This window comes from Manihot esculenta, chromosome 7 (assembly GCF_001659605.2).
Source record: "Manihot esculenta cultivar AM560-2 chromosome 7, M.esculenta_v8, whole genome shotgun sequence".
Classification (NCBI taxonomy): domain Eukaryota; kingdom Viridiplantae; phylum Streptophyta; class Magnoliopsida; order Malpighiales; family Euphorbiaceae; genus Manihot; species Manihot esculenta.
The window spans coordinates 34,080,149-34,102,746 of NC_035167.2; the positions used below are offsets into that span (position 1 = coordinate 34,080,149).

At 35.8% G+C, this 22,598-nt stretch overlaps 3 protein-coding genes across 3 annotated transcripts; 2 read left to right on the forward strand and 1 right to left on the reverse strand.

Moving 5' to 3' along the window:
- Positions 1-316: 316 nt before the first annotated feature.
- LOC110618753 (WEB family protein At2g40480) lies at positions 317-2,611 on the reverse strand. The gene is made up of 2 exons (XM_021761989.2): positions 2,260-2,611; positions 317-2,023 (listed from the first exon to the last, which is right to left on the reverse strand). Exons 1-2 carry the CDS (start codon positions 2,497-2,499, stop codon positions 566-568), a joined length of 1,698 nt encoding a protein of 565 aa, XP_021617681.1. The 5' UTR covers positions 2,500-2,611; the 3' UTR covers positions 317-565.
- A 1,980-nt stretch (positions 2,612-4,591) lies between these two features.
- On the forward strand, positions 4,592-5,627 carry LOC110618831. The gene has a single exon (XM_021762090.2). The coding sequence runs from the start codon at positions 4,834-4,836 to the stop codon at positions 5,365-5,367; it is 534 nt and encodes a 177-aa protein (XP_021617782.1). The 5' UTR covers positions 4,592-4,833; the 3' UTR covers positions 5,368-5,627.
- Positions 5,628-9,303: 3,676 nt separating this feature from the next.
- LOC110618830 (LOB domain-containing protein 15) lies at positions 9,304-10,775 on the forward strand. The gene is made up of 3 exons (XM_021762089.2): positions 9,304-9,661; positions 9,913-10,162; positions 10,248-10,775. Exons 1-3 carry the CDS (start codon positions 9,648-9,650, stop codon positions 10,626-10,628), a joined length of 645 nt encoding a protein of 214 aa, XP_021617781.1. The 5' UTR covers positions 9,304-9,647; the 3' UTR covers positions 10,629-10,775.
- The last annotated feature ends 11,823 nt before the right edge of the window (positions 10,776-22,598 follow it).

Consider the following 22,598-nt stretch of genomic DNA (forward strand, 5'->3'; position numbering starts at 1 on the left):
AATAAGAGTGAATTTCACCCGTTGCTAACGTGCGTCCACTGGTTCAGCAGGACAAAATTAATAAGTAAAAAATTTTCCCGCGATCACCAAAAATACCTTTTTAACCCGACACGCGCATATATAAATAGATCATTAGAAATTAAAATTTTTTATATTTAAAATAATATTTTTCTTTTTAACAATTAGCTTCATCAACCTTTTAAACTCAAAATCTCATAATTATATAAACAGCTCTAAAAACAAGAAATAATATGATACTGTTCATGTTTATAAAATTTAATATTTATTCGTCACTCTGAATTAAAATAAATATATATTTTATCAAACTCAAAACTCAATATCTTATATTTCAATTTCTCTTATCCAAACACAATGATGACGTATACAAACAGTGAAACACAAGCTCAAGCCTTGGCCTCTGGGTCTGAGTTTTACAAGCAAAGAATATCTAAACAAAACCTGAAGGCCACAAACAACATAAGCTGGCTATAATCATAACTCAAGACCAATACAAGCCAATAAAGGAAAGAAAATTCACTGCAACAACTACAAAACATTCTTCTGTCTAATGCATCACATTGTGGAAATCTTGTGTCTTTTTCTTACTTGGTTTTGTCATTGGCAATGATATGTGAATGAACCCGAACTTTCTCCTTTGTGCCAACAACTGCTTTTGATCACCTCCATCTTTCTCAGCTCTTGGATGAAATGCTAGATCCTCTCTCAGTTCATGAAGCATTTGACTCAAAGCCACTTTATGCCTTTCTTCGCAGCCTTCTATAGGCCTTGCCATTGCATATTCTTCAGGAATAACCTGCTTCCTGCTGAGCGCATCCCGCATTGAAATCGTTGATCTTAAAACAGGCTTTGGATCATCATTAGCTAGATTTGAAGCCCTCACTGCATTTAGTGGGGAATCTTGAAGGTTCTCAGGTTGATGCAAATGAAAATTACCAAGCGTAGTTGCATAATATGCTGCCTGTCTCTCTTGATCATTCTCTGGCATCCATTTGCGAATAGCTTCTTCAATAGCAAATTGCTTTCTATTTGACATTTCTACTTTGGTTAAAGCTTCTTCTAAGGCTTGTTTACTTCGTTTAACTTCTTCTGTTGCCTCCCTCAATTTCTTTAGAACAGATGATTTATGGATATTAGCTTCACGCTTTTGGAGCTTGGCAATGTCTACTTTCTTGGCAAGCCCCTCTGCTTTTTGAGTTTTAGTAATCAGGGGTGACCGTACCTCAAATAAGGCTATTTTCTCAGGCTCTGGCAGTACAAATCCTGACGGGGTCTCATTGCTTGATAAAGCCTTGATTTCGGCTAAGGCAACAGCTTCTGCTGCCCTTGCTGCTTCCTCCATTTTTCTGGCAGCAAGCAACTTCAATTCAGCAGTCCTTAAATTTGTCTTGGTTTGTTCATTTGCTAAAATTGCTCTTGAAACTTCTGATTTTTCAGCTTCAGCCATTTTCTTCAACGGCTCTGACTTGGAATCAGTTATCACATTGTCTGCAACATGTGGCTTCTCTCTTGCTTGTTTTAGCTCCTCTTCCAAAGACAACACACCTGCAAATTTTGACGTTATCCTCTTGCGGGTTTTCTGAAGAAAAGTCTTCTCTTTCCTCATTTTCTTATTCAAAGATTCAACCGAAGTTTGAATCACTCCAAGGTCATTAATAGTTTTACCAAGGTTCAGTTTCGCTTGCTTCAATTCCATTAAGATCAATTCAGGGGATGATGTTGTGCAAGAGCTCAAACTTCCCATTCTTGGGTCTCGGTAGTCGACATGGAAGCTATAATTTTCCTTGTTCATTTCTTTGATAGCAGGACTTGACATATGCTCATCTGGGATTGTCAAACATTTCAATGCTTCTTTCTGCAGCTGCAGCTTTAACTCTTCAACAATTCTTTTTGTTGTTCCAAGTTCTTCAAGAACATCAAGCGTTTCCAATTCTTTCCTAATAAGATCCTTCTCCAATGCTGCTGCCTGTTCCTCAATTTTCTTTATGTCCATCTCCTCAAAGCCCTGCTATGCATGGCAATCTTCTTTCAAATCATAAAGAAAAAGGAAGATTTATAACAAATTATCAATTCAATACTCATCAGAACCAGCTCCAAACATCCACATTGTCATTACTTTGCATTGCAGACATTAACTTATGCATGAATAGGTTCTGTTTTGAAGTAGCAAACATCTAAAAGACAATTCATAGCAGTTGTAATTCTAAACATATCAGCATTTGTAATGAAGCTATATCTGACCTTGTAATAAGGAATCCAGGACCCGCTTCCTCCAAACCGGGTCACAGCCTCCTTGACTGAGCCGAACGGCGGCGACGTGTCAATCTCTGCTCTCATACCCACCTTCCTCGTCGTCCCGTTGTTAGCACCATTCTCTTGGGAGCAAAGCCCGAAACTCTCGGGCCCCATATCGGAGTTAACTTCCCGGATTCCTGGAGTTCCGGGTACCGGTTCAGCGACAGAATCCGAAGCATCCGCCATTGCGGAAACATGCAGAGTTGAAGGTTGAGTAAGTGTAGGGTGCAAAGTGAGAGGAGATTTAAAGGGTCAAAAGAGAAAGCCCTGATGTCAATGCAATTTCAGGTTTGTAGTGTGATGATGGCGTTTGTGGTCCGAGTACCAAGTCGTATCACAAAAAGACCGAGACAACCCTGGTCCACACTCCACTCAGTGAGTAACCAACGCAGAGCTTTTCCACGTTTTGGGTAGCGAAATGATTCCATGGTGAAAGAAGAAATTGTTTTAATGACGTGGCGACATGTGATAGGAGAGTGACGTAGAAGGTCAAAGTTGGTTCTCTTGTGATTCGGGGATATTAAGTGAGTGTAGGTGAAATCAGGCACATGTGGGTAATTAATAGTGGTTATTTTGACCGCGATTTGCGGATTTGGAAAAAGTTGGAAGGAGGAGGGTGAAGCTATGATTGAATTTTGGTCCGAAAAGTAGGTTTGTGCAAGCATAAAGCTCACGCTGTCTGTCAGTATAGCTTTATCCTCTGTCCCCGACCCTCAGCTGAAATTATAGAGTGTGACCTATTCTACCTAGTAAGAAATCACAATTCACTTGGTAAATTTACATGTTGTATAGAGCGTGTTGTTCTCTGATAATAAATTTAATTATTAGTTAATCATATCTAATTTGATTCATCTCTTTCAAATATATATATTTTTTTAAATTATAGAAAATGAAGATTTTTAGATTAGATTTCTTTTTTTTTTCTAAAATATGATCGTTGTATTATGAGGTAAATTAACCAAAGATATCATTTTTAACTAAAACATATTACAATTGTTACAACTTCATGGAGATGGATTCGAATCTAAAATCATGAAAAATAAATTTTAATTAATAAGAATAATTTAACTTATTATACAATTTATCATGTATTGTTTTATTTTCTTGAGATTTTTCATTCAATTTGATATTTATTATATTCTTAGTATGTTTTTTTTTCCAAATAATGGATTTAGAATTATTGAATTTTCATTTTAAATTTCAAAACTATTGTTTATTAAATTTCAATTCACAAATAATTTAGTGATTATTACTAGAAATAGAAGAAACATAAATGAGATGAGTTTTTGGATACAGAATTATAATAATTAGTGTCTATTTAATACTATTATTTTGAATTGTTATTGAGAAGATAAAATTTTAAATTCATTAATTATAAATTATTAAATTAATATTAAGTTGATATTGACATATTCTTAATTATTAAAATTAAAATAATTTTATTAAGTTCTAATTATATCTCTATTTTAAAAAAAATTAAAATCACAAATTTAAAACTCTTTATTAACACACATTAATTATAAAGAAAATCAATTATTGCATCCAATTAAAAAAACAAATTCAATGCTCATTTATTGGGAAGCCTTGATATCTCTCTATATTTCTGTTTTGCCACTCAACGAGGCTGCATCGTTGGCTTCAATGATCGCGCCATGCCTGACACCCATTTCATCATCATGGGCTATTTTCACTAATAAAATAATTGATTTATTCCATTGATATTTTCCATGGTTGGTTGGATTTAAAATATAAGAATTTAATTTTTTTAAATTTAAAATATTAATGTTAAAAGAAATATAAATGATTTATTCATTAGGATATGAAAAATTAGTAATTTCCTCTCCTCTGCAGGCTCTGATCTCCATTAAAAGAAAGCTTGGTTTCAATGGAGTGATAGACCACAAGAGGTTCTCATTTATTTTGCCATCCCCATCTCTGCCTTTATTTCCTTTTCTTCTCAACTGTTTCATTAATAACGGAGACTCCAAAATTTGTCCACGTTATCAATGGCTGCATCATTATTATTATTATTCCAATAATTAAATATTTTTTAAATACTAAAATATCTCTCTGCTCTATCAATTTCTAGTTAGATATATAGATTTCATCTCACCTACTAAAAATGAATATTTAAATAGTATTTAACTCTCTTTTATGACTATGAGATTATATTTGAATTATATGAAACTCAGAGAGGAAATTGCAGAAACACTCCATTACTGATTGGTTTGATTAATTGTAAGAAAATTGGAGGGTGGGAGAGGGATATTTAAGTTTGATTGGATGGAATGAGAGGAAAGAAAGTAATTGCCTATTGGGTGGGTCATTAAATAGTAATTAATGAATTATGGTTGCTTTATTCTTTGTGTTTTTTTTACATATGCCATAAATGTCTCCACTGCCACAACCTTAAATTGCTTAGCCGATGGACAAACTCATATACCCACAGACTAGAGAGATATCCTATTACTGAACAGCTTCAATTGCCTTAAATTTGGAAACTCACGCTCCAACTTCAAGATGCTAAGTAAAAGACATGAAGCTGCAATATCTTTACAAATCAAGCAAGACGACAAGTTCTTCACTAGAATCATGTCTAAAGAAACCTCCATGGCTAATTCTTCTTGCAGGATTTACTATGGTGGAGCTTCAGGCGCAGTTCCTTTCATGTGGGAGTCAACACCAGGTACTCCTAAGCACAATTTTGCTGATAACTCTGTTCCTCCATTGACGCCTCCTCCTTCATACTACTCAACTTCTAAATCAAAATCTACGTACAAGAGATCGGCAAAGCAAAATCCCTTGAGCTTTATTTTCTCTAAGCTTATCTCGCAAAATAGTAAAAAGTCTCATGTTTTGCCTTCATCTTCGATGTCTTCTACTTCAACGCCATCTTTTTTGTCCCCATCAAATTTTAAGAACTCAAAATCGCGAAATCAGCCATTTTTTCTGTGTTTAACGTCTCCTATTCATACAATTGATGATGAAGAAGATGATGGCGACTATAATGAGTATAGAATTAAACCGCCTACTCCAACATTGTGCTATGGTTGATAAAGGTAAAGCTTTGATTGTGTTTAGAGATTGCTATATCTATGGAGAAAGAAGAAGAAGATTAAAACATTAATTCTTAATTAATTATTAGATATGGTGTGAATAATTAGTCTGTATTTCAAGTAGAATCTTGTTTCTGTTCAGTGTTGTATTCTTTTTTTTTGGTAATTAAGTATGAAAATCTTCTGTGTGAACATCTCGTTCAATGTCAAAGCATTGTTCCAAGATTATATATTCTCCATATATATGTTTTTTCTAAATGTTAGATTATGATTACAAAATATTTTACCTTGCTTCACGTGGATCAAATCAATAATAATTATAGTGGACTTGTGCAAATATATATTTCTATTTTGTATATAATTAAAGTAATTATTATTTAAATTAAAATTATATGAATTTATAATATAAATAATGTAATTTTATAAGAGTTTCGCTATCATTTTATGCTTATTTTTTTAATAATTAATTATGATAATAAATTGGGATTATATAATTAGAGGAGGACAAGCTTTCAGAGGGCATTAATAATCCACGTGCTATCATTAATAAAACTGCTACGCTGTTTTCCTCTCACGTTTTTTATTTTATTTTTCTACACGGAAAAATACTCTCCCTGTCCCAAAAAACATATCTTTTATTTAAGTGGGGAAATTGTACATAAAATTTAAATACATTAAATAAAAATGTTAAAAGTAAATTAGATATATTTAATTATGACAATTTAAAATAACAAAATAACTTTTTTTTATAAATATTTTTAACAATATTTAAACTTTTTTTTCTAAAAAATCTCTTCTTTCGATTTTGAATTTTAAATTCTTTATCATTGTTGTTAAAATTGTTACTGAAAAAAACTTATAAGTAAATTAGAAAGCATATTTTGATCATAAAAATTTGATTTCTTTTTAAAAAACCACTTGTTTAATTGCACAGCTGAATCCAAAATGGAGCCAAAAGAAATTGAACTTTTGAAGGATCATTAACCAAATTCAGTACTTTTTTTCAGATAATCTTTAATATTTATATAACAAACACATGAATTTGAATTCATAGAGCATAAAATGGTTGGCTACTGAAATTATTGCTATTTTTAATTAATTAGGGATTCCTTCAATGTACATTGTACTGTCAGAATTTGCATAATGCAATGTGCCCTTCAACTTAAATATTATTATTATTATTAACCTAACATTGTTCCAATTAAAGAAAAGGGAAAAAAATATCACAACAAAATGCATACCATTGATGATATGGACAATTAACTACCTCCTCTTCCTAATTCCTATGATGAATACACTACTATTTTTATTTTTATTTTCTAACATATATTTTTATTTTTTATACTTATTTATTTAGAAATAATTAAAAAAGAAAAATTCTAAAAACAGAGGGAGCAGTAGGAAAAAAGAAATCCCAATATGGTTGGAGATTGGAAATATACATGGGTGGAGAAATAGCAAGTTAGGCCCATGGAGGCATCATTCACCAATTCCCCACAGAGTAGACTTCATGGGAAATCAAATACTACAATTAATTGTGTGGGTAGCAAAATATTACAAAACCCAATTCTTGAATTGGATGGCAACCATTTTTTGACCTACCTCATCTCTCACCATCACACCACCTATAAAGCTCCAATAAAAAAACAAAACCTAAGCAGTAAAATGAAAAGATTCAAACACTTTTAATGAAGAAGATCATCTACAGTAGACTCTACTCACCCTTCAAGCACCAAAAACATAAATAATATAATATTTCTCTACTGGATTTTGACCATAGAAATTTGAAACGAATGTTTGTTTGGTAAGAAAGTTTGAAAAAGAGATGGTTAATACATAAATGGTTCGAAAGTCTTGGATCCAAGACTTCGTTAGGTGGTCTTTATTTTTTTATTTTTATTTTTTTTTAAAGGGTTTTAGAGACGAAGAAGAGAGGGTTTGACCAGTGCATGCATGAGCATGTGGGTGAGTTCTTCTTTTTTTCTCTTCTGGGTTTTGGTGCAATAAGAGGTTTGGGAAAGTTAGGTTGGCAAAGAGAGAACAATGGCGATTTATTAGCCTCAAAATACGGGTCAAACAAGAATTGGATGGTGCCATTTACTTACAATCTAAGCAAATCTATCTCTCTCTCTCTTCTTTTTTAATTTATTCAAATCCTTCCCCTCCAAAATATATCACTCCCTCTCTTTCACCACCCACTTTGACATTCACTCCTCCAAAAATCACACCCAAGCAACCAAAAGAAAAGAAAAGCTACCCATCTTCTTGTAACATATATTCTATCAAAATATTCCATCTAGGATTTCAAATCTTTTTTGCTTTAATTGTTTGTGTTCTTGGCTATGATCATGTAATAATTTTCTACTTGAATTCACCCTTTTACTTCTAAAGTCATCTACTAATTTCTTTCAAAAAGAACTTTAAAACTATCAATATTGATGATCTGAGATTTATAAAATAGGGTTTTACAATGATTTTGTGAACTTAGAAAAACTTTTTTCTCTAGAGAAGAGTGTTTCCTCCCTTTTATCCTCTCCCTTCTCTGTCACGCGAGATGGCCTTTTTGCTATAGGACCACCTACCCCTTGGTGCAGGTCCGTACGTACGGATAACTCCAGGACTATCCCTGTGTTAGGCAAACATTTAATTCCTTTCGGCGTGCGAGTGGACATGGCTGCGAAATGACTGGACCCGCAGTCTTTTCTTCTTGTGACTGGATTTAATGGAAAAGAACCGGAACCTAGGAAAGGGCTGGCTTTAAGGCTGAAATGGGCTGAGCCGGTCTGATTGAGTGACTTAAATAGGAGTCCGATCAACAGGATGGACGGGTTGGGCCTGGTTTATTCGGGGGCTCAGGAGCCTCCTGATTGTGGGCTGCTACTGTCGGCCCGGCCTCGTAATGGGATGGAGGAATCCAGCGGTCATTAAATATAAAGAAAGATCAAGATTAAGAGACAGACAACACTTCTTAATAAATATAAATTAGGAAGAGGGAAAGTAAATAAACGAGGTAGTTCACAATATGGATAAAAAAATTGTCAGATTCTTGAATTCTAATGCTTTCCAATTATGAAAATTATAGGTGGGATGTCTTCTATATATCAGCATTCAGCACATGCATCAATCTATCATCAATCCATATTATAAACTGTCTACACAAAATATAAATCAACTTATCTTGAAGGTGTACAATCTTTTTCCAAGTATGTCAATTACCATTATTATTTCAGGAGATAGCATTTCTCCTTACAGGTGTCTGCAAATTAAGCATTGAAGCAAATTTATGCCACTTGATTGAGAAAAAAATACCCCTAATTATAATTCTATAAAGCATTCGATTCATTTCGTTTTCATCAGAATTTATAATTTTAAATATGATTATATCACTCATAAAAATATGCTCTTTCAAGAGGAGAATTCAGATTCAATTATTAGAAAGGACGGCCACAGATTTTAATGGGGGAATTTCAATTATAGTACAAAATGTTGCTGGATGAACTGGTGTTGGTGTTAATAGGTTACAGCCATCTTAAAAGAGGTGTAGATTGCGGTTTTTACACGGTGATGCTGATATTAATTTTAATTTTTCTTTGGGATCCCAGATATGATCATTTTAATGGAGGTGGGTTCTTGATATTGACAAGAAACTAACATGCCTAGCTTAGCTAGATATAGCCTATATGATTAAACAAAGTACAGATGGTGATGATGATCATCATGATCTTAAAGTTCACTTCAAGCCTTTTAATGGATTGTTTAAGGTGCATTAACAGAAAACTAACAAGTTAATAATTAAGTATTTAATTAGATAATGTTATAATAAAGGACTCTCCTGAGAAGGAAGCAAAGACCCACATGTAGGCTGTGGAAAGAATTAAGCAATCTAATATAAATTGATTGAAGAAAAGTCAAAACACATTTAAGAAGTCACACGTGAGGAAGCAGAGATCAAAGCTGGCATTTTATAATACATAAGCTATAGCAACTGTTACTAGCTGAAGCTGCCATTGAAGTTCACCATTAATCTCCCACAGATTGAGCTTTCAAGCTATAGTTGCTGAAATTTGCTAGCTAGCTTTTCATATGGCTTTATATTTATATTTATAAATCCTTTCTCTCTATTCTTTCTTTTATTAAGATAAGCTCTATTTTGTACACTTTCTCTTTTTTATCTTGCCTTTTAAGCACTCTCTTCTTTCCTCTTCTTGTTTCTTATTTGTTCCTCTCTTCAATCTCTCTCAAAATCTCCACCTCCATACCTAAAGAGAGCATGCCTGAATGTCCAGAGAAAGGTAACAAGTACAAATCTCTCTCTCTCTCTCTCTCTAGATGCAAGATATGTCTATAACCCTAGTTTTTTTTTTCTTTATCTAGTTTTTAGCTTGTAAGTTTCCTTTTTGACCATGCTGATGAGTGCTCTATAACTAACACTAACAACTCTAATCACTTCAATGTTTTTCAATCAATTATATATTATTATTTTTACTTCTATTTATATGTGGCTATATACGATTTAGCATTGAATTTTCTTCCTTTTGTGTAGGGAGAGATTTGAGGAGATAGGCAAAAAGATCAAGAGAGAAACAGATGCCTCATCTCAAATGGGAAGAAGACACATGCTGGGTCCTCCTGGAACCCTAAATACAATTACTCCTTGTGCTGCCTGCAAGCTCTTGAGGAGAAGGTGTGCACAAGAATGCCCTTTTTCTCCATATTTCTCCCCACATGAACCCCAGAAGTTTGCATCTGTTCACAAAGTTTTTGGTGCCAGCAATGTCTCAAAGATGCTTATGGTAATCAAATTATTCACCTTTCTAATCAAATTTCTATTATCAAATTATTGTTCTTGATGGTTTAAAATATGTATATATATTTCAGGAGGTTCCTGAGAGCCAAAGAGCTGATGCAGCTAATAGTCTTGTATATGAAGCTAATGTAAGGCTGAGAGATCCAGTTTATGGTTGCATGGGTGCAATTTCAGCTTTGCAACAACAAGTTCAATCTTTACAAGCTGAACTTAATGCAGTTAGGGCTGAAATTCTCAAATACAAATATAGAGAAGCAAACATTCTACCTTCTTCTCATGTAGCTTTACTTTCTTCTGGGGCTGTTTCTGTTGCTACACCATCTTCATCCTTACCTCCACCAACACCTCCGCCTCCTCCTACTTCCTCTTCTTCTTCTATTTATACCCACCAGCCAACCAGTGTCACCGACTTTAGCACCATTTCAAATGAAAATGTCTCCTTCTTTGGTTAACTAAAATTTCTAGCTAGTCTAAGAGCAATAAAAATGAGGAAGAGATGATTTGATTGGGTGGGGGAGTTGTTTAATTAGTTTTGGATATTACTGTTAATTAAAATCCTTGATTGAGGTCTAAATATGTCTTTAGACATTGTTGGTTGATATGTTTCTTTCTTTCTTTTTCTTTATACTGAATTTCTTGTTTTTCACTTCTCTTGGATCATGTGTTTTTTGAGCCATCCCATCTATCTTACTTCAATGCCTCCATTAGGATGACAACAAAGCAAATGCCATAACTTGAAGAATATTTTAACTGATAATAGATTCAAGGTCCATCAATGGTGCAATTACTCCATTGAGTTCTTTCTGATCTTGGGATGAATGTGTTGATCTCGCTGCATCTATATGGTAGCTGGATCATGTTAGTGTGTGCCATTGATGAAGAATCTGAAAGTTGCTTCAAGTGATGGGAGACAAAAGGTATGGTTGTGATAATCCCCAGAAAGAGGTTAGAAACTTCTCAAGAATTTGGTTACAAAATGAAAAAACATTTAAGAGAAATAAGCTTTTATTATTTAATTATTATTACATTTGTTAATTATATATTACACTAGTACCCTTGTATCAATGCATAGTTGGGAAACTACTAGTGTTTTGAGATTCTTCAATTCTATTATTTTATGAGGCATGCACTTGCATTCTTTCTTTCTCTAATGTTTACAATACAAGAGGGAATTTTTCATTGATGAGTTTCTTTTTCGTTATCATCCCTTAGAGCCTTTTATTATTACTTATATTAATTATTATTTAAAAAAGGCTAATGTTTATAGAGAATTATTTCTGTTGATTTGAAAAATTAGGGAAGAGTTAGGCATTGTATGCTCTAACTTGTGTTGAAAACATTTCACAAACTGGTCAAATTGAATTTCCCATCTCTCTATTAATTAATTATATTCTCGGTAAGTTGGTTTCCTTGGCGTGTGGATTTCAACTTGAGTACTATTATTGGAATTCAAAGTTTTTTTTTCTTAAAAAACAAAAGAACAAAGTAATAAAGCTGTCCCTTCACAAGTTATATATCCTGCTGCATCAAAGGATGAACTACCCATCCAAGGATCCTGCAACGCAACCCAATGAAAAAAAAATAATGAACATCTTAAATATTTTTTTGCTAATCATTCCATTTATAAAAATAATTAAATTTTTTAAACTAAAGAATGATATGGAGCAGTCATGTCAAACTTGGATGAGCGAGGCTCCAGAAATCCCTGAAGATGGATGCGACCCAATGTGGTCTCATGTCAGGGTTGCTTCACATACTGGTTACCTTCTTCTTCCTCAACTCTTCTTATGTAATCCCCTTCTCTAAACAAATAAAATAAACAATTTTTTAATATAATTTTTCTACATCTATTTTATGACAGAAAATACTTCCTTGGAAACAATTAGAGCCTTAATTTGGATTGAAGAATCTCTCAGTATTTATTATGATTAATGTGTATGTACAATGTTTATATGAGAAGCAGCACATGCACACTCTCAAATCTCGACATATATGAAACTATAAAAATTTTAAATTAAAAAGTATAGAAAGTGATGAAATTGATTACAGAGAAATTAATTAATATTTATTGTAAATGTGAAACGCTATACAAATGTTTATTAGACCACATTCACAAGGGTCCCGCAAACTTACACCACACCAGCTAGCTTCTCTTTTTTTCAGAAAAAAAAAAAAAAAAATGTTCTAGGGAATGGAAATGATGCTTACTAATTAAAAATAAAATTTATATGATTCGACTATAATTTATTAAATTTATAAACAACATAATCATCATTACCTGTTTGCACGTGAAATACGATTAAATAACTTGAATTAACTATATATTATGGATTAAGTGAAAAGTGAATCTAAAAATTATTTGAGTCAGTTTGGACCGGACTGTTTCAATTAGCATTAGAGCCCCTCTGGATCAAACAAATTGTGCAGAACTAGTAGATCTGCGAGGAAAGGGCTACCCATGTGAGACGAGGTGGAGCCGCTCGAGTTATTAGCGAACCACGATACCCAAGGGTCTGGTCCTGGTTTAGCAATTGTATCTGATTCAGTTGCGACGAGGATGTTACAAATTTAGTAAGAGAGAGTGTAACATCTACCTGCCTGCTTGTGGATCGGTGGAATACGGTAATTCCATATTATATATAATAGCTAGCACGAAACTACTAAATAACTTAACTTAACCATTTTGGACCAAGTGAAAAGTGGGTTTAAAAGTTATTTGAGTCAGTTTGGACCAGACTGTTTCAAATTGTCACTATAAAATAGGGTCATATGACAAAACTCTAATGCAGTTTCACTCAAAAAAAGAATACTCAAACGCCTCAACACCTTGTTTATTACTGAGACTCGCTCTCTCCTAGATAGAACGAGTCTCGGCACAAAGTTACCATTACCAGGCACAGTCTAGTATATCCCTATTATACCTATAATAACGAAATCACCGACCTATCGGCTGACGATATCCCTCATCAAGCAGTCAACCATATCATCACTAGACTATCAAAAAATGCTACATTTATCTCTATCTTCTTACAATATAAAATAAGAAGAATCATAGAGATAAATGTACACTATTCTTACGCTATTCAAGTTTTAAGCAATTCCTTTCTCTCACCTTTCTCTTTAGGTTTACTGATTTGAATGTCAGAATGGCTGCCATGGGTAGGGGTGAGCAGTATTTGGTTCAAACCGAAAAAACCGATCGAACCGAACCGATTTGAAAATTTGGTTCGGTTTTTTATATATTTCAGTTCGGTTTTTAATTTCAGAAATTTCGATTATTTCGGTTCAGTTCGGTTTTGATCAGAAAAAAACCGAAAAAATCGAACCGAACCGATTAGTGATAATAATATATTTTTTCAATAATATAGAGAAATTAAATCATATTAAGATTAAAATATTTTAATTAAATTTTAAAATATTAAAAATAAAGTGTAAAAAATAAAAAAAATTATTAAAAATAGAAACCGATTAAACCGAACCGAACTGAATCAGACCGGTTCGGTTCGATTCTATTTCTGACCAAAATCAGTTCGGTTCGGTTTTCATAAACACTAAAATTTCAGTTTTCGGTTTATTCGGTTCGGTTCGGTTTTGAACCGAACCGACCGAATGCTCACCCCTAGCCATGGGCGCCCACCATCTCACGTTCTCTTTCTTGTAGGTTTAACCAATCACAACATAATTTTATTTTCTGGCTGTATCATTTCGTTCCATTGCTAGAAAGTCCATTGAATCCTCTTTATTCATTTGGATTACAACCGGTCTCCTACCTTTTTTCTCATAAAAAGGAATACGTTTCTCTCTCTTCTCTTGAAATGGTCGGTAATTGATGAACTGCTGCTAAGGTTGCTAATAATGAGGATGTTATTATCTCTTCCGCCCCTGACAGTGGGCAAAACACGCCCTCAATGATCAATGAAGCAGATCTCATTAATTTGACCAACGAGCAGATGTTCCAATTCATCCAACAGTACAAGGCTCGGGGAGAGGCATCAATCACAGCTCGTAGGGAAAGGGAAGAAGCCCCCCGTCGACACCCCCAGACCCATACAGAGGCAACTAAAAGACGATCCAAAGGGAAGACCGAGATCGAAGAAAATGAAGTAAACAATACTCCGAAAGGTGTAGACTAGAAGCTAATACAGGCTGTTCAAAGGTACCAGAGGAAACAAGAGGAGGACTTTAACATAGATGATGCCTCGCCTCTTTCAGAAGAAATTTTGGAAGAAACCTTTCTGACTAAGTTCAAGCTGCTTAACTTGGACAAATATGATGGAACAACAGATCCTCGAAGCCACCTGACTATTTTCAGGACAACCATGCAGCTTTTAGTTGTTCATGGACTTTATGTTGTGCTGAGTACTCTGGTCAACACTCACAGGTTTGGCTTAGAAATGGTACCAATATCTAAGTCTAGATTTAATTCAAAATTTTATGGAGTTCGCGACATTATTTAAATATCGATTTATTGCTTGTATACCTCTCAAAAAACTCTCCTCTGACTTATAGAAGATCCGCTAAGGAGAAGGCGAGTCTCTAAGGAGCTTTATCTTACGGTTCAATGCCGAGACTATACAGGTGGAAGAATTAAATCATAAGAAATCCAAGCATTAAGGGAGGACAAGTGGGCGAACCAAAAGCAAAATCAAAAGTTAGAGAGGCAAGGATGTGAAGGAGACTACAGGAGTTACCCTGTCTCCCGAAGGAGGGATGACCAAAGTAAGTATAAGAATTATACTCCACTGGATGACTCATGCATACATATTCTAAAATGGATCAAGAAAAATAACAAGGAAGTCAGATGGTCGTCCCAACTCAATCCCGAGAAATCAGAGAGACAAGACAGGATCAAATACTTCCATTTTCATGAAGATCATAGTCATACGATGGAGGAGTGTCGACAACTAAAAGATGTGATTGAAAGGCTGATAAGGGACGACACTCTTCGAAAATTCACCAAGAAAGGTAGGGAAGAGAGGAGATCTGAATCTGAAGCAACAACTCCGGAAATCACCCCTAACCGGCAACTTGTAGGGATTTTTCTTATAATTATGGAAGGATCTAATGATGATCAAGAGAAGTAAGCAAACCATGGATATAACAGCCAGTTTAGGAAGCTCGGCGAAAACCAAGAGAGACTGATCAAGCATAATTTAGCCACATTTTTATTATATTTATTACTGTTTATTTACACATTTTTCTAGCTTAATTTGTGTTTTTTATATGTTTTTACAGAAAAGGAAGAAATTGGAAAGTTAGAGAAAAAGTGAAGAAAAAGCTGGAAAAGTGATTGGGTCAAAGTGATTTGCCCAAATCACTCGCAGAAACTGGCCAAATCACTCGCAGAGACAAAGACAGAAACTGGACTGAACCCCAGGAAGCGATTGGGGCAAATTGAGCAAGTGATTTGCCCAAATCACTCGCAGAATCTGCCCAAATCACTTTGATAGCAGAAAATACAGCAGAGGCGGGAAAAGAGCAGAAAATCCAAATTCAAAGGAAAGAAGTCCAAACCCACTTCAAACACTACAAGATCAATCCCAAGAGCCACGCCCCTCATTTAGAGAGTTCCATTCTCAATCAAACACAAAATTCAAAGAGGAATCAAAGACTACAAAGAAGACCAAATCAAATTGAGATTACAAAACCCTAATCAAATTGGACTTGGGACTCTCCAGCTATAAAAGGGCAGCATCAAAGGCATCTCATCATCTCTTTCAGCATCTGCCATCCTCGGAAATTCTCCAGCAACACAGCAGAAACTTTCTTTCTTTCTTTTCTTCTTTATTTTTGTATTTTAGTCACCATGAGTGGCTAAATTCATCGTTTTCTAGTTGAAGTTGAGAATATTCAGATTTGTGATGAATTGGGAGGTTTAATACTCCATTGTTGAACTCTTGCTTGTTTCAATATTTATGCAATCTGATCCTTTCCATAATTATTACTTTGCTTTTAGAATCAATAAGGGCCCATTGCTTTTAAATTGCTTAAGTGATAAATTGTTTGAATGATTTAGGTCCGTAATTGCTTAAATTGTTTGAACATAAATATAATCAGTTGCATAACCTAGCCTTGACCACGCGGTTGGCAAGGATAGAATTGGGTTTCTCTAAGTCTTAATGCGATCAACGGTTGTTCGATGCTAAATGCCCCAAGGACGTTCCTTGGCAACTTGTTGATCAGTGTTTGATTAGCGAACGTTTCCTAATAGAACTAGAACTAAGGAGGAATTTGGATTGTGAGAAGCGTCTTCCACAACCAAAACTGATTTATTGAAATCAAATAGGAGTCTTTAATAATCAATGATCAATTCTGAACAAACTGAATTAGGCTCACACTTCAGCTAGAATCTCTTTCCCATTGATATTCTCACTTATTTAAATTATTCTTCTCTTTTGCTTTTAGCTTTTAACTCATCAAAACAAACCCCCCTCTTTTACTTATTTGTTATTACTTGCCTTAGTCATTATTAGGAAGATACTTAGTGTCAATTCCCTGTGGTTCGACCCTATTGCCACTATCTGCAAATTTATTTGTTGATTGATAATAGGTTATTTTTTACGGCTTCGACAACCGCTTATCAAAAATTGGCGCCGTTGCCGGGGAATTGATTTAAACTAACATATTTTCCTTTTATGACCAGGGCTGATCGTAAAGAAGCTATTCTTTACGATCCAGAAATTGAACGCACTGCTAAGACCTTACAAGCATGGCTACGGTAAGTATGTCTTTTCTCTCTTCTCAAATTTCTGAACTAACCTCTATGGTGAGAAATTATGGTATAGGTCAAGCCCAACAACTTCAACAAGCACATGCATTTGAAGGATTCTATGGACAGCCAAGACATAATCCCTACCTTGACACATACAATACAGGTTGGGGAGACAATCTGAGCTATGGCTATACAAGGACAGACCACTACCATAACTACCAAAGAGATCTGCAATACAATCCATGTTGGGGGGACAATCCAAATTATGGCTATGCAAGGGCTGACTACTACCAAAACTATCAAGCCCAAGCAACACCTCAAAACTCCAATATGGAACTTGAAGAGATGGTGAGGAAATTGGAAATTTCTGGGAAAATTCTCCAACAGCAAGTGGATCAAGCGGTCAACTCAGTGGATGCATACATATTAAGAAGAGAGGAAGAGCTTCAAGATCTATGGGACGATGACGAAGGTTCTCAAGAAACAGACCGAGCTGTTGAGTCTGCTGCACAAATTACCACTACACTTGAATCTGAACCAGCTACTGCCCAAACAACACTTGTTGAAGCTTCTGTCATCCAAGAGATAGCAACTACTGTAAAAAATTTAGACTTTGCTGCTGTCCAACCTACTGTAAATAGAGACAGCAGTTGCTGTCCACCTGCTGAAAATTCCACAATTACATCAGCAATTGTTGCACCTGCTGTCCAAAAATCAGCAAGTGCTGAATCTGCCACCATTACATCCCTTGTTGCTGTCCAAACACCAGCAACCTCAGAAATTGACACCACTGAACCAGAAGTTGTTGCACTCGCTGAACCAGCAACATACACCACTCAAACAGCTGCTGAACAGCCAGCAAAGAAGCAACAAGTGGGACAAATGGCTTCATCCTTGAGTAAGCTTGAATCACAAGGAAAGCTACCTTCCCAAACTGAGATAAATCCAAGGCAAAATGCTAGTGCCATCACATTGAGGAGTGGAAAAGAGCTGCAAGACAACAAGGTTGAGAAATTGAAGAAACAGGCCATGGAAGAAAATCTGCCAGAAAGTGATCAGGGCAGTGATTTGCCCAAATCACCCAGACGATCTGCCCAAATCAGTGAGCAGGCAGACTTGACAGAAAGTGATTTGCCCAAATCACCAAACGATTTGCCCAAATCACCAGATCAGGTAGAACCCAGTCAAGGGCAGAAACAGCAGCCAGCAGAGAAATTCAAGGTACCTCCTCCCTTCCCCAAAAGATTTGCAAGGTCTCAAAAAGAAAAAGAGGAGAAAGAAATACTTGAGACCTTTCGCAAGGTGGAAATCAACATTCCCCTACTTGATGCTGTAAAGCAAATTCCAAGGTATGCTAAGTTCCTCAAAGAGCTATGCACCAACCGAAGGAAACTTGCTGAACATGAAAAGGTGAGTGTGGGGGAGTGTGTCTCAGCTGTTATTCAAAGAAAAATTCCAGTCAAATGCAAGGATAGAGGGATGTTCGCTGTTTCATGCAAGATAGGCAACGTGGGGATAAAGAAAGCCATGTGTGACCTTGGAGCTTCAATCAATGTCATGCCTCTCTCTATTTTTAATTTATTGAATGCAGGTTCACTAAAAAGCACCAGCATTGTAATTCAATTGGCTGACCGATCGATTGTCTATCCCAAGGGAGTGCTTGAAGATGTGTTGGTGCAAGTGGACCAACTAGTCTTCCCAGCTGATTTTTACATCATTGACATGGAGGAAGACAAGAGCAATACCACCTCTGACATCCTACTTGGAAGGCCATTCTTGAGCACAGCAAGAACCAAAATTGATGTGCATGATGGCACATTAACCATGGAGTTTGAAGGGGAGATTATCAAATTCAATGTTTATGAAGCTATGAAATTCCCTAAAGATGTTTCTCCTGTTTATGGCCTTGATGTCATTGATGACTTGAGCCAAGAAGTCTTTGATTTTGATCTAGAGGAAACACTCCATGCTGATTTGTGCAGATATGAAGAGATGGACAGAAACTGCTCAGAGACAGACCAGATAGTGATGTGGGCAGATTCTGCGAGTGATTTGCCCAAATCACCCAGGCAATCTGCCCAAATCAGTGAACAGATAGAAATAACATAAGGTGATTTGCCCAAATCACCCAGGCAATCTGCCCAAATCAGTGAACAGACAGAAATGACAGAAGGTGATTTGCCCAAATCACCAAGGCAATCTGCCCAAATCAGTGAACAGACAGAAATGACAGAAGGAGATTTGCCCAGATCACCGGGTGATTTGCCCAAATCACTGGCCAAATCAGACAGCAAACAGCAGAAATCAGAGCATACAGCAGTTACACCAGAACTGAAAACCTTGCCTAGCCACCTCAAATATGCCTACTTGGGAGCTGGAAATACACTTCCAGTAATTATTTCTAACCAGCTCAGCCAAGAAGAAGAGGAAAAGCTCCTTGATGTGTTGAGGAAGCACAAAAAAGCCATTGGGTGGACCTTGGAGGACATAAAAGGCACCTCAAGACCATTCGGTGGAGGCTCAAGACAGGATGCAGCATATGGAAAGCATGTTGCAGCTGCTGGTTCAACATTTTTTGCCCACAGACCAGCCACGACAGTGATTTGACCAGTGATTTGCCCAAATCACTTGGCCTAATCACCCACATCCCAGGCAGTCCCTTTCCTTCTTCTTATTAATTTTTTCATATTTATGTTTAAACATTGAGGACAATGTTTGGGACAGGTGTGGGGGTATTTACTGCTAGGTTATATTTTTGTGTTGATTACATTATATTTTTGCTTTCTTTTTTGTTTCATTTTGCATCTTTTTGCCCCATAAACACACACCAAAATTTTTTCTTTTTTCACACATTTTTTTTTCACACACACACACATAATTTTGACTTAACTTTTGCTCTACTCAGCATAGATAACAAGGTTAAAAGAGCTTCCTATCTCATGACCCCATTGATTATCCAACCCTTTAAACCTAAATTGAACCATGCACAGTGTGTAGCCTTTACTTAGGAAGTTTTTCTTCTTGAATTGAGTTCTTGAAACTGCTGTGGCCAATAGGAAAGGAAAATAAAATACATGAAATAAAAGTTAGTGTAATCCTCTTTGAGTTGATTTGCCCAAATTGATATAAAAAGGAAAAAGAAAAAGAAAAACTCAGCAAATCAAAAAGCACAACCTGTTCCTATGATCTAAGGCTATGAACTGAGCTAATAGTCACTTGGACAAGTGACCAACTGAGTAACCGGAGGTGTATTACCCATGTGCACCGTCGCGTAAAAAGGTTGGTGACTTTTCAAGCATAAAAATAAAGTTTCGATGGTCTAAGATTATGAACAGAGCTAGTAGCCACTTGGACAAGTGACCAACTGAGTAACCGGGGGTGTATCACCCATATGCACCATCGCGTAAAAAGGTTGGTGATTTTTTCAGGCAAGGATAAAAAGTGCTGGTAATTAAAAATGCTTAAAATAGGGCAAGTCACTCTTAAGGGATTGCATTAAACCTAATATAAAAGAATAAGCATGATCAAATCAAAAACTTTTCCTTGGCCATGGTGAGCGATAGGAAACAAGGAAAGAAGGGGACAACCTTAGTACATGCATCCTACACTGTAGTGTTTCAATTTAGGAGTCTAGGGGGGCTGATTAAGTGGTACTTAGGCTCAAAAGAAAAAGGGGCTTGATTTACTAAGTTATTTATTGCTTGAGGACAAGCAAAAAGCTAGGTGTGGGGGTATTTGATCAAGCATAATTTAGCCACATTTTTATTATATTTATTACTGTTTATTTACACATTTTTCTAGCTTAATTTGTGTTTTTTATATGTTTTTACAGAAAAGGAAGAAATTGAAAAGTTAGAGAAAAAGTGCAGAAAAAGCTGGAAAAGTGATTGGGTCAAAGTGATTTGCCCAAATCACTCGCAGAAACTGGCCAAATCACTCGCAGAGACAAAGACAGAAACTGGACTGAACCCCAGGAAGCGATTGGGGCAAATTGAGCAAGTGATTTGCCCAAATCACTCGCAGAATCTGCCCAAATCACTTTGATAGCAGAAAATACAGCAGAGGCGGGAAAAGAGCAGAAAATCCAAATTCAAAGGAAAGAAGTCCAAACCCACTTCAAACACTACAAGATCAATCCCAAGAGCCACGCCCCTCATTTAGAGAGTTCCATTCTCAATCAAACACAAAATTCAAAGAGGAATCAAAGACTACAAAGAAGACCAAATTAAATTGAGATTACAAAACCCTAATCAAATTGGACTTGGGACTCTCCAGCTATAAAAGGGCAGCATCAAAGGCATCTCATCATCTCTTTCAGCATCTGCCATCCTCGGAAATTCTCCAGCAACACAGCAGAAACTTTCTTTCTTTCTTTTCTTCTTTATTTTTGTATTTTAGTCACCATGAGTGGCTAAATTCATCGTTTTCTAGTTGAAGTTGAGAATATTCAGATTTGTGATGAATTGGGAGGTTTAATACTCCATTGTTGAACTCTTGCTTGTTTCAATATTTATGCAATCTGATCCTTTCCATAATTATTACTTTGCTTTTAGAATCAATAAGGGCCCATTGCTTTTAAATTGCTTAAGTGATAAATTGTTTGAATGATTTAGGTCCGTAATTGCTTAAATTGTTTGAACATAAATATAATCAGTTGCATAACCTAGCCTTGACCACGCGGTTGGCAAGGATAGAATTGGGTTTCTCTAAGTCTTAATGCGATCAACGGTTGTTCGATACTAAATGCCCCAAGGACGTTCCTTGGCAACTTGTTGATCAGTGTTTGATTAGCGAACGTTTCCTAATAGAACTAGAACTAAGGAGGAATTTGGATTGTGAGAAGCGTCTTCCACAACCAAAACTGATTTATTGAAATCAAATAGGAGTCTTTAATAATCAATGATCAATTCTGAACAAACTGAATTAGGCTCACACTTCAGCTAGAATCTCTTTCCCATTGATATTCTCACTTATTTAAATTATTCTTCTCTTTTGCTTTTAGCTTTTAACTCATCAAAACAAACCCCCCTCTTTTACTTATTTGTTATTACTTGCCTTAGTCATTATTAGGAAGATACTTGGTGTCAATTCCCTGTGGTTCGACCCTATTGCCACTATCTGCAAATTTATTTGTTGATTGATAATAGGTTATTTTTGACGGCTTCGACAACCGCTTATCAAAAATTAGAGACTATTCAGGATTTTGAAGTTTACTCACTTATAGTCTAGCCAATTTAGATGGTCAAGTCATAAAAAATTTATTTTTCTACCTCTTTAATGAAGAAGGGATCCAGTCAAACATCGTCTGACATTTCTGCCTGCTAAAAAATCAGAATTCTTCATTTTTATGGGTACCCAGCTGGTATAGTTGAGAGAAGAGGGCTACAGTAGTTCGATGTTGTTGTTGAGACAAACAAGTCCAAAGGGAACTGGAGACCTGCCTTGAGCTGCTCCTCGAAGACTATAACAGTGTCCTCTATAGGAATCAGGTCATTTACGTGGACCTTTGGAGAAGGGGTAAAAATACGAAAAATCTCTCAAAAAATTTAGTATATATCATAGAGGTGATCTATATCTTGCTCCGATAGGATGGACGAGATGCCACTAATCGAGCTACCTTCACTTTCTGGAGCCTCCCTCAATGGAATGATAAGGCCTGGGGCATGGATGAGACCGTCAGAGGAGGAGCTTGAGGCGAAACCTCCACTGA

Coding starts and splice junctions, on each gene's coding strand:
- LOC110618753 (XM_021761989.2), bottom strand. CDS start 2,499: ATGGCGGATGCTTCGGATTCTGTCGCTGAACCGGTACCCGGAACTCCA. Junction 2,024..2,259: donor CCTGGATTCCTTATTACAAG/GTCAGATATAGC, acceptor CATGCATAGCAG/GGCTTTGAGGAGATGGACAT.
- LOC110618831 (XM_021762090.2), top strand. CDS start 4,834: ATGCTAAGTAAAAGACATGAAGCTGCAATATCTTTACAAATCAAGCAA.
- LOC110618830 (XM_021762089.2), top strand. Junction 10,163..10,247: donor ATGTCTCAAAGATGCTTATG/GTAATCAAATTA, acceptor TATATATTTCAG/GAGGTTCCTGAGAGCCAAAG.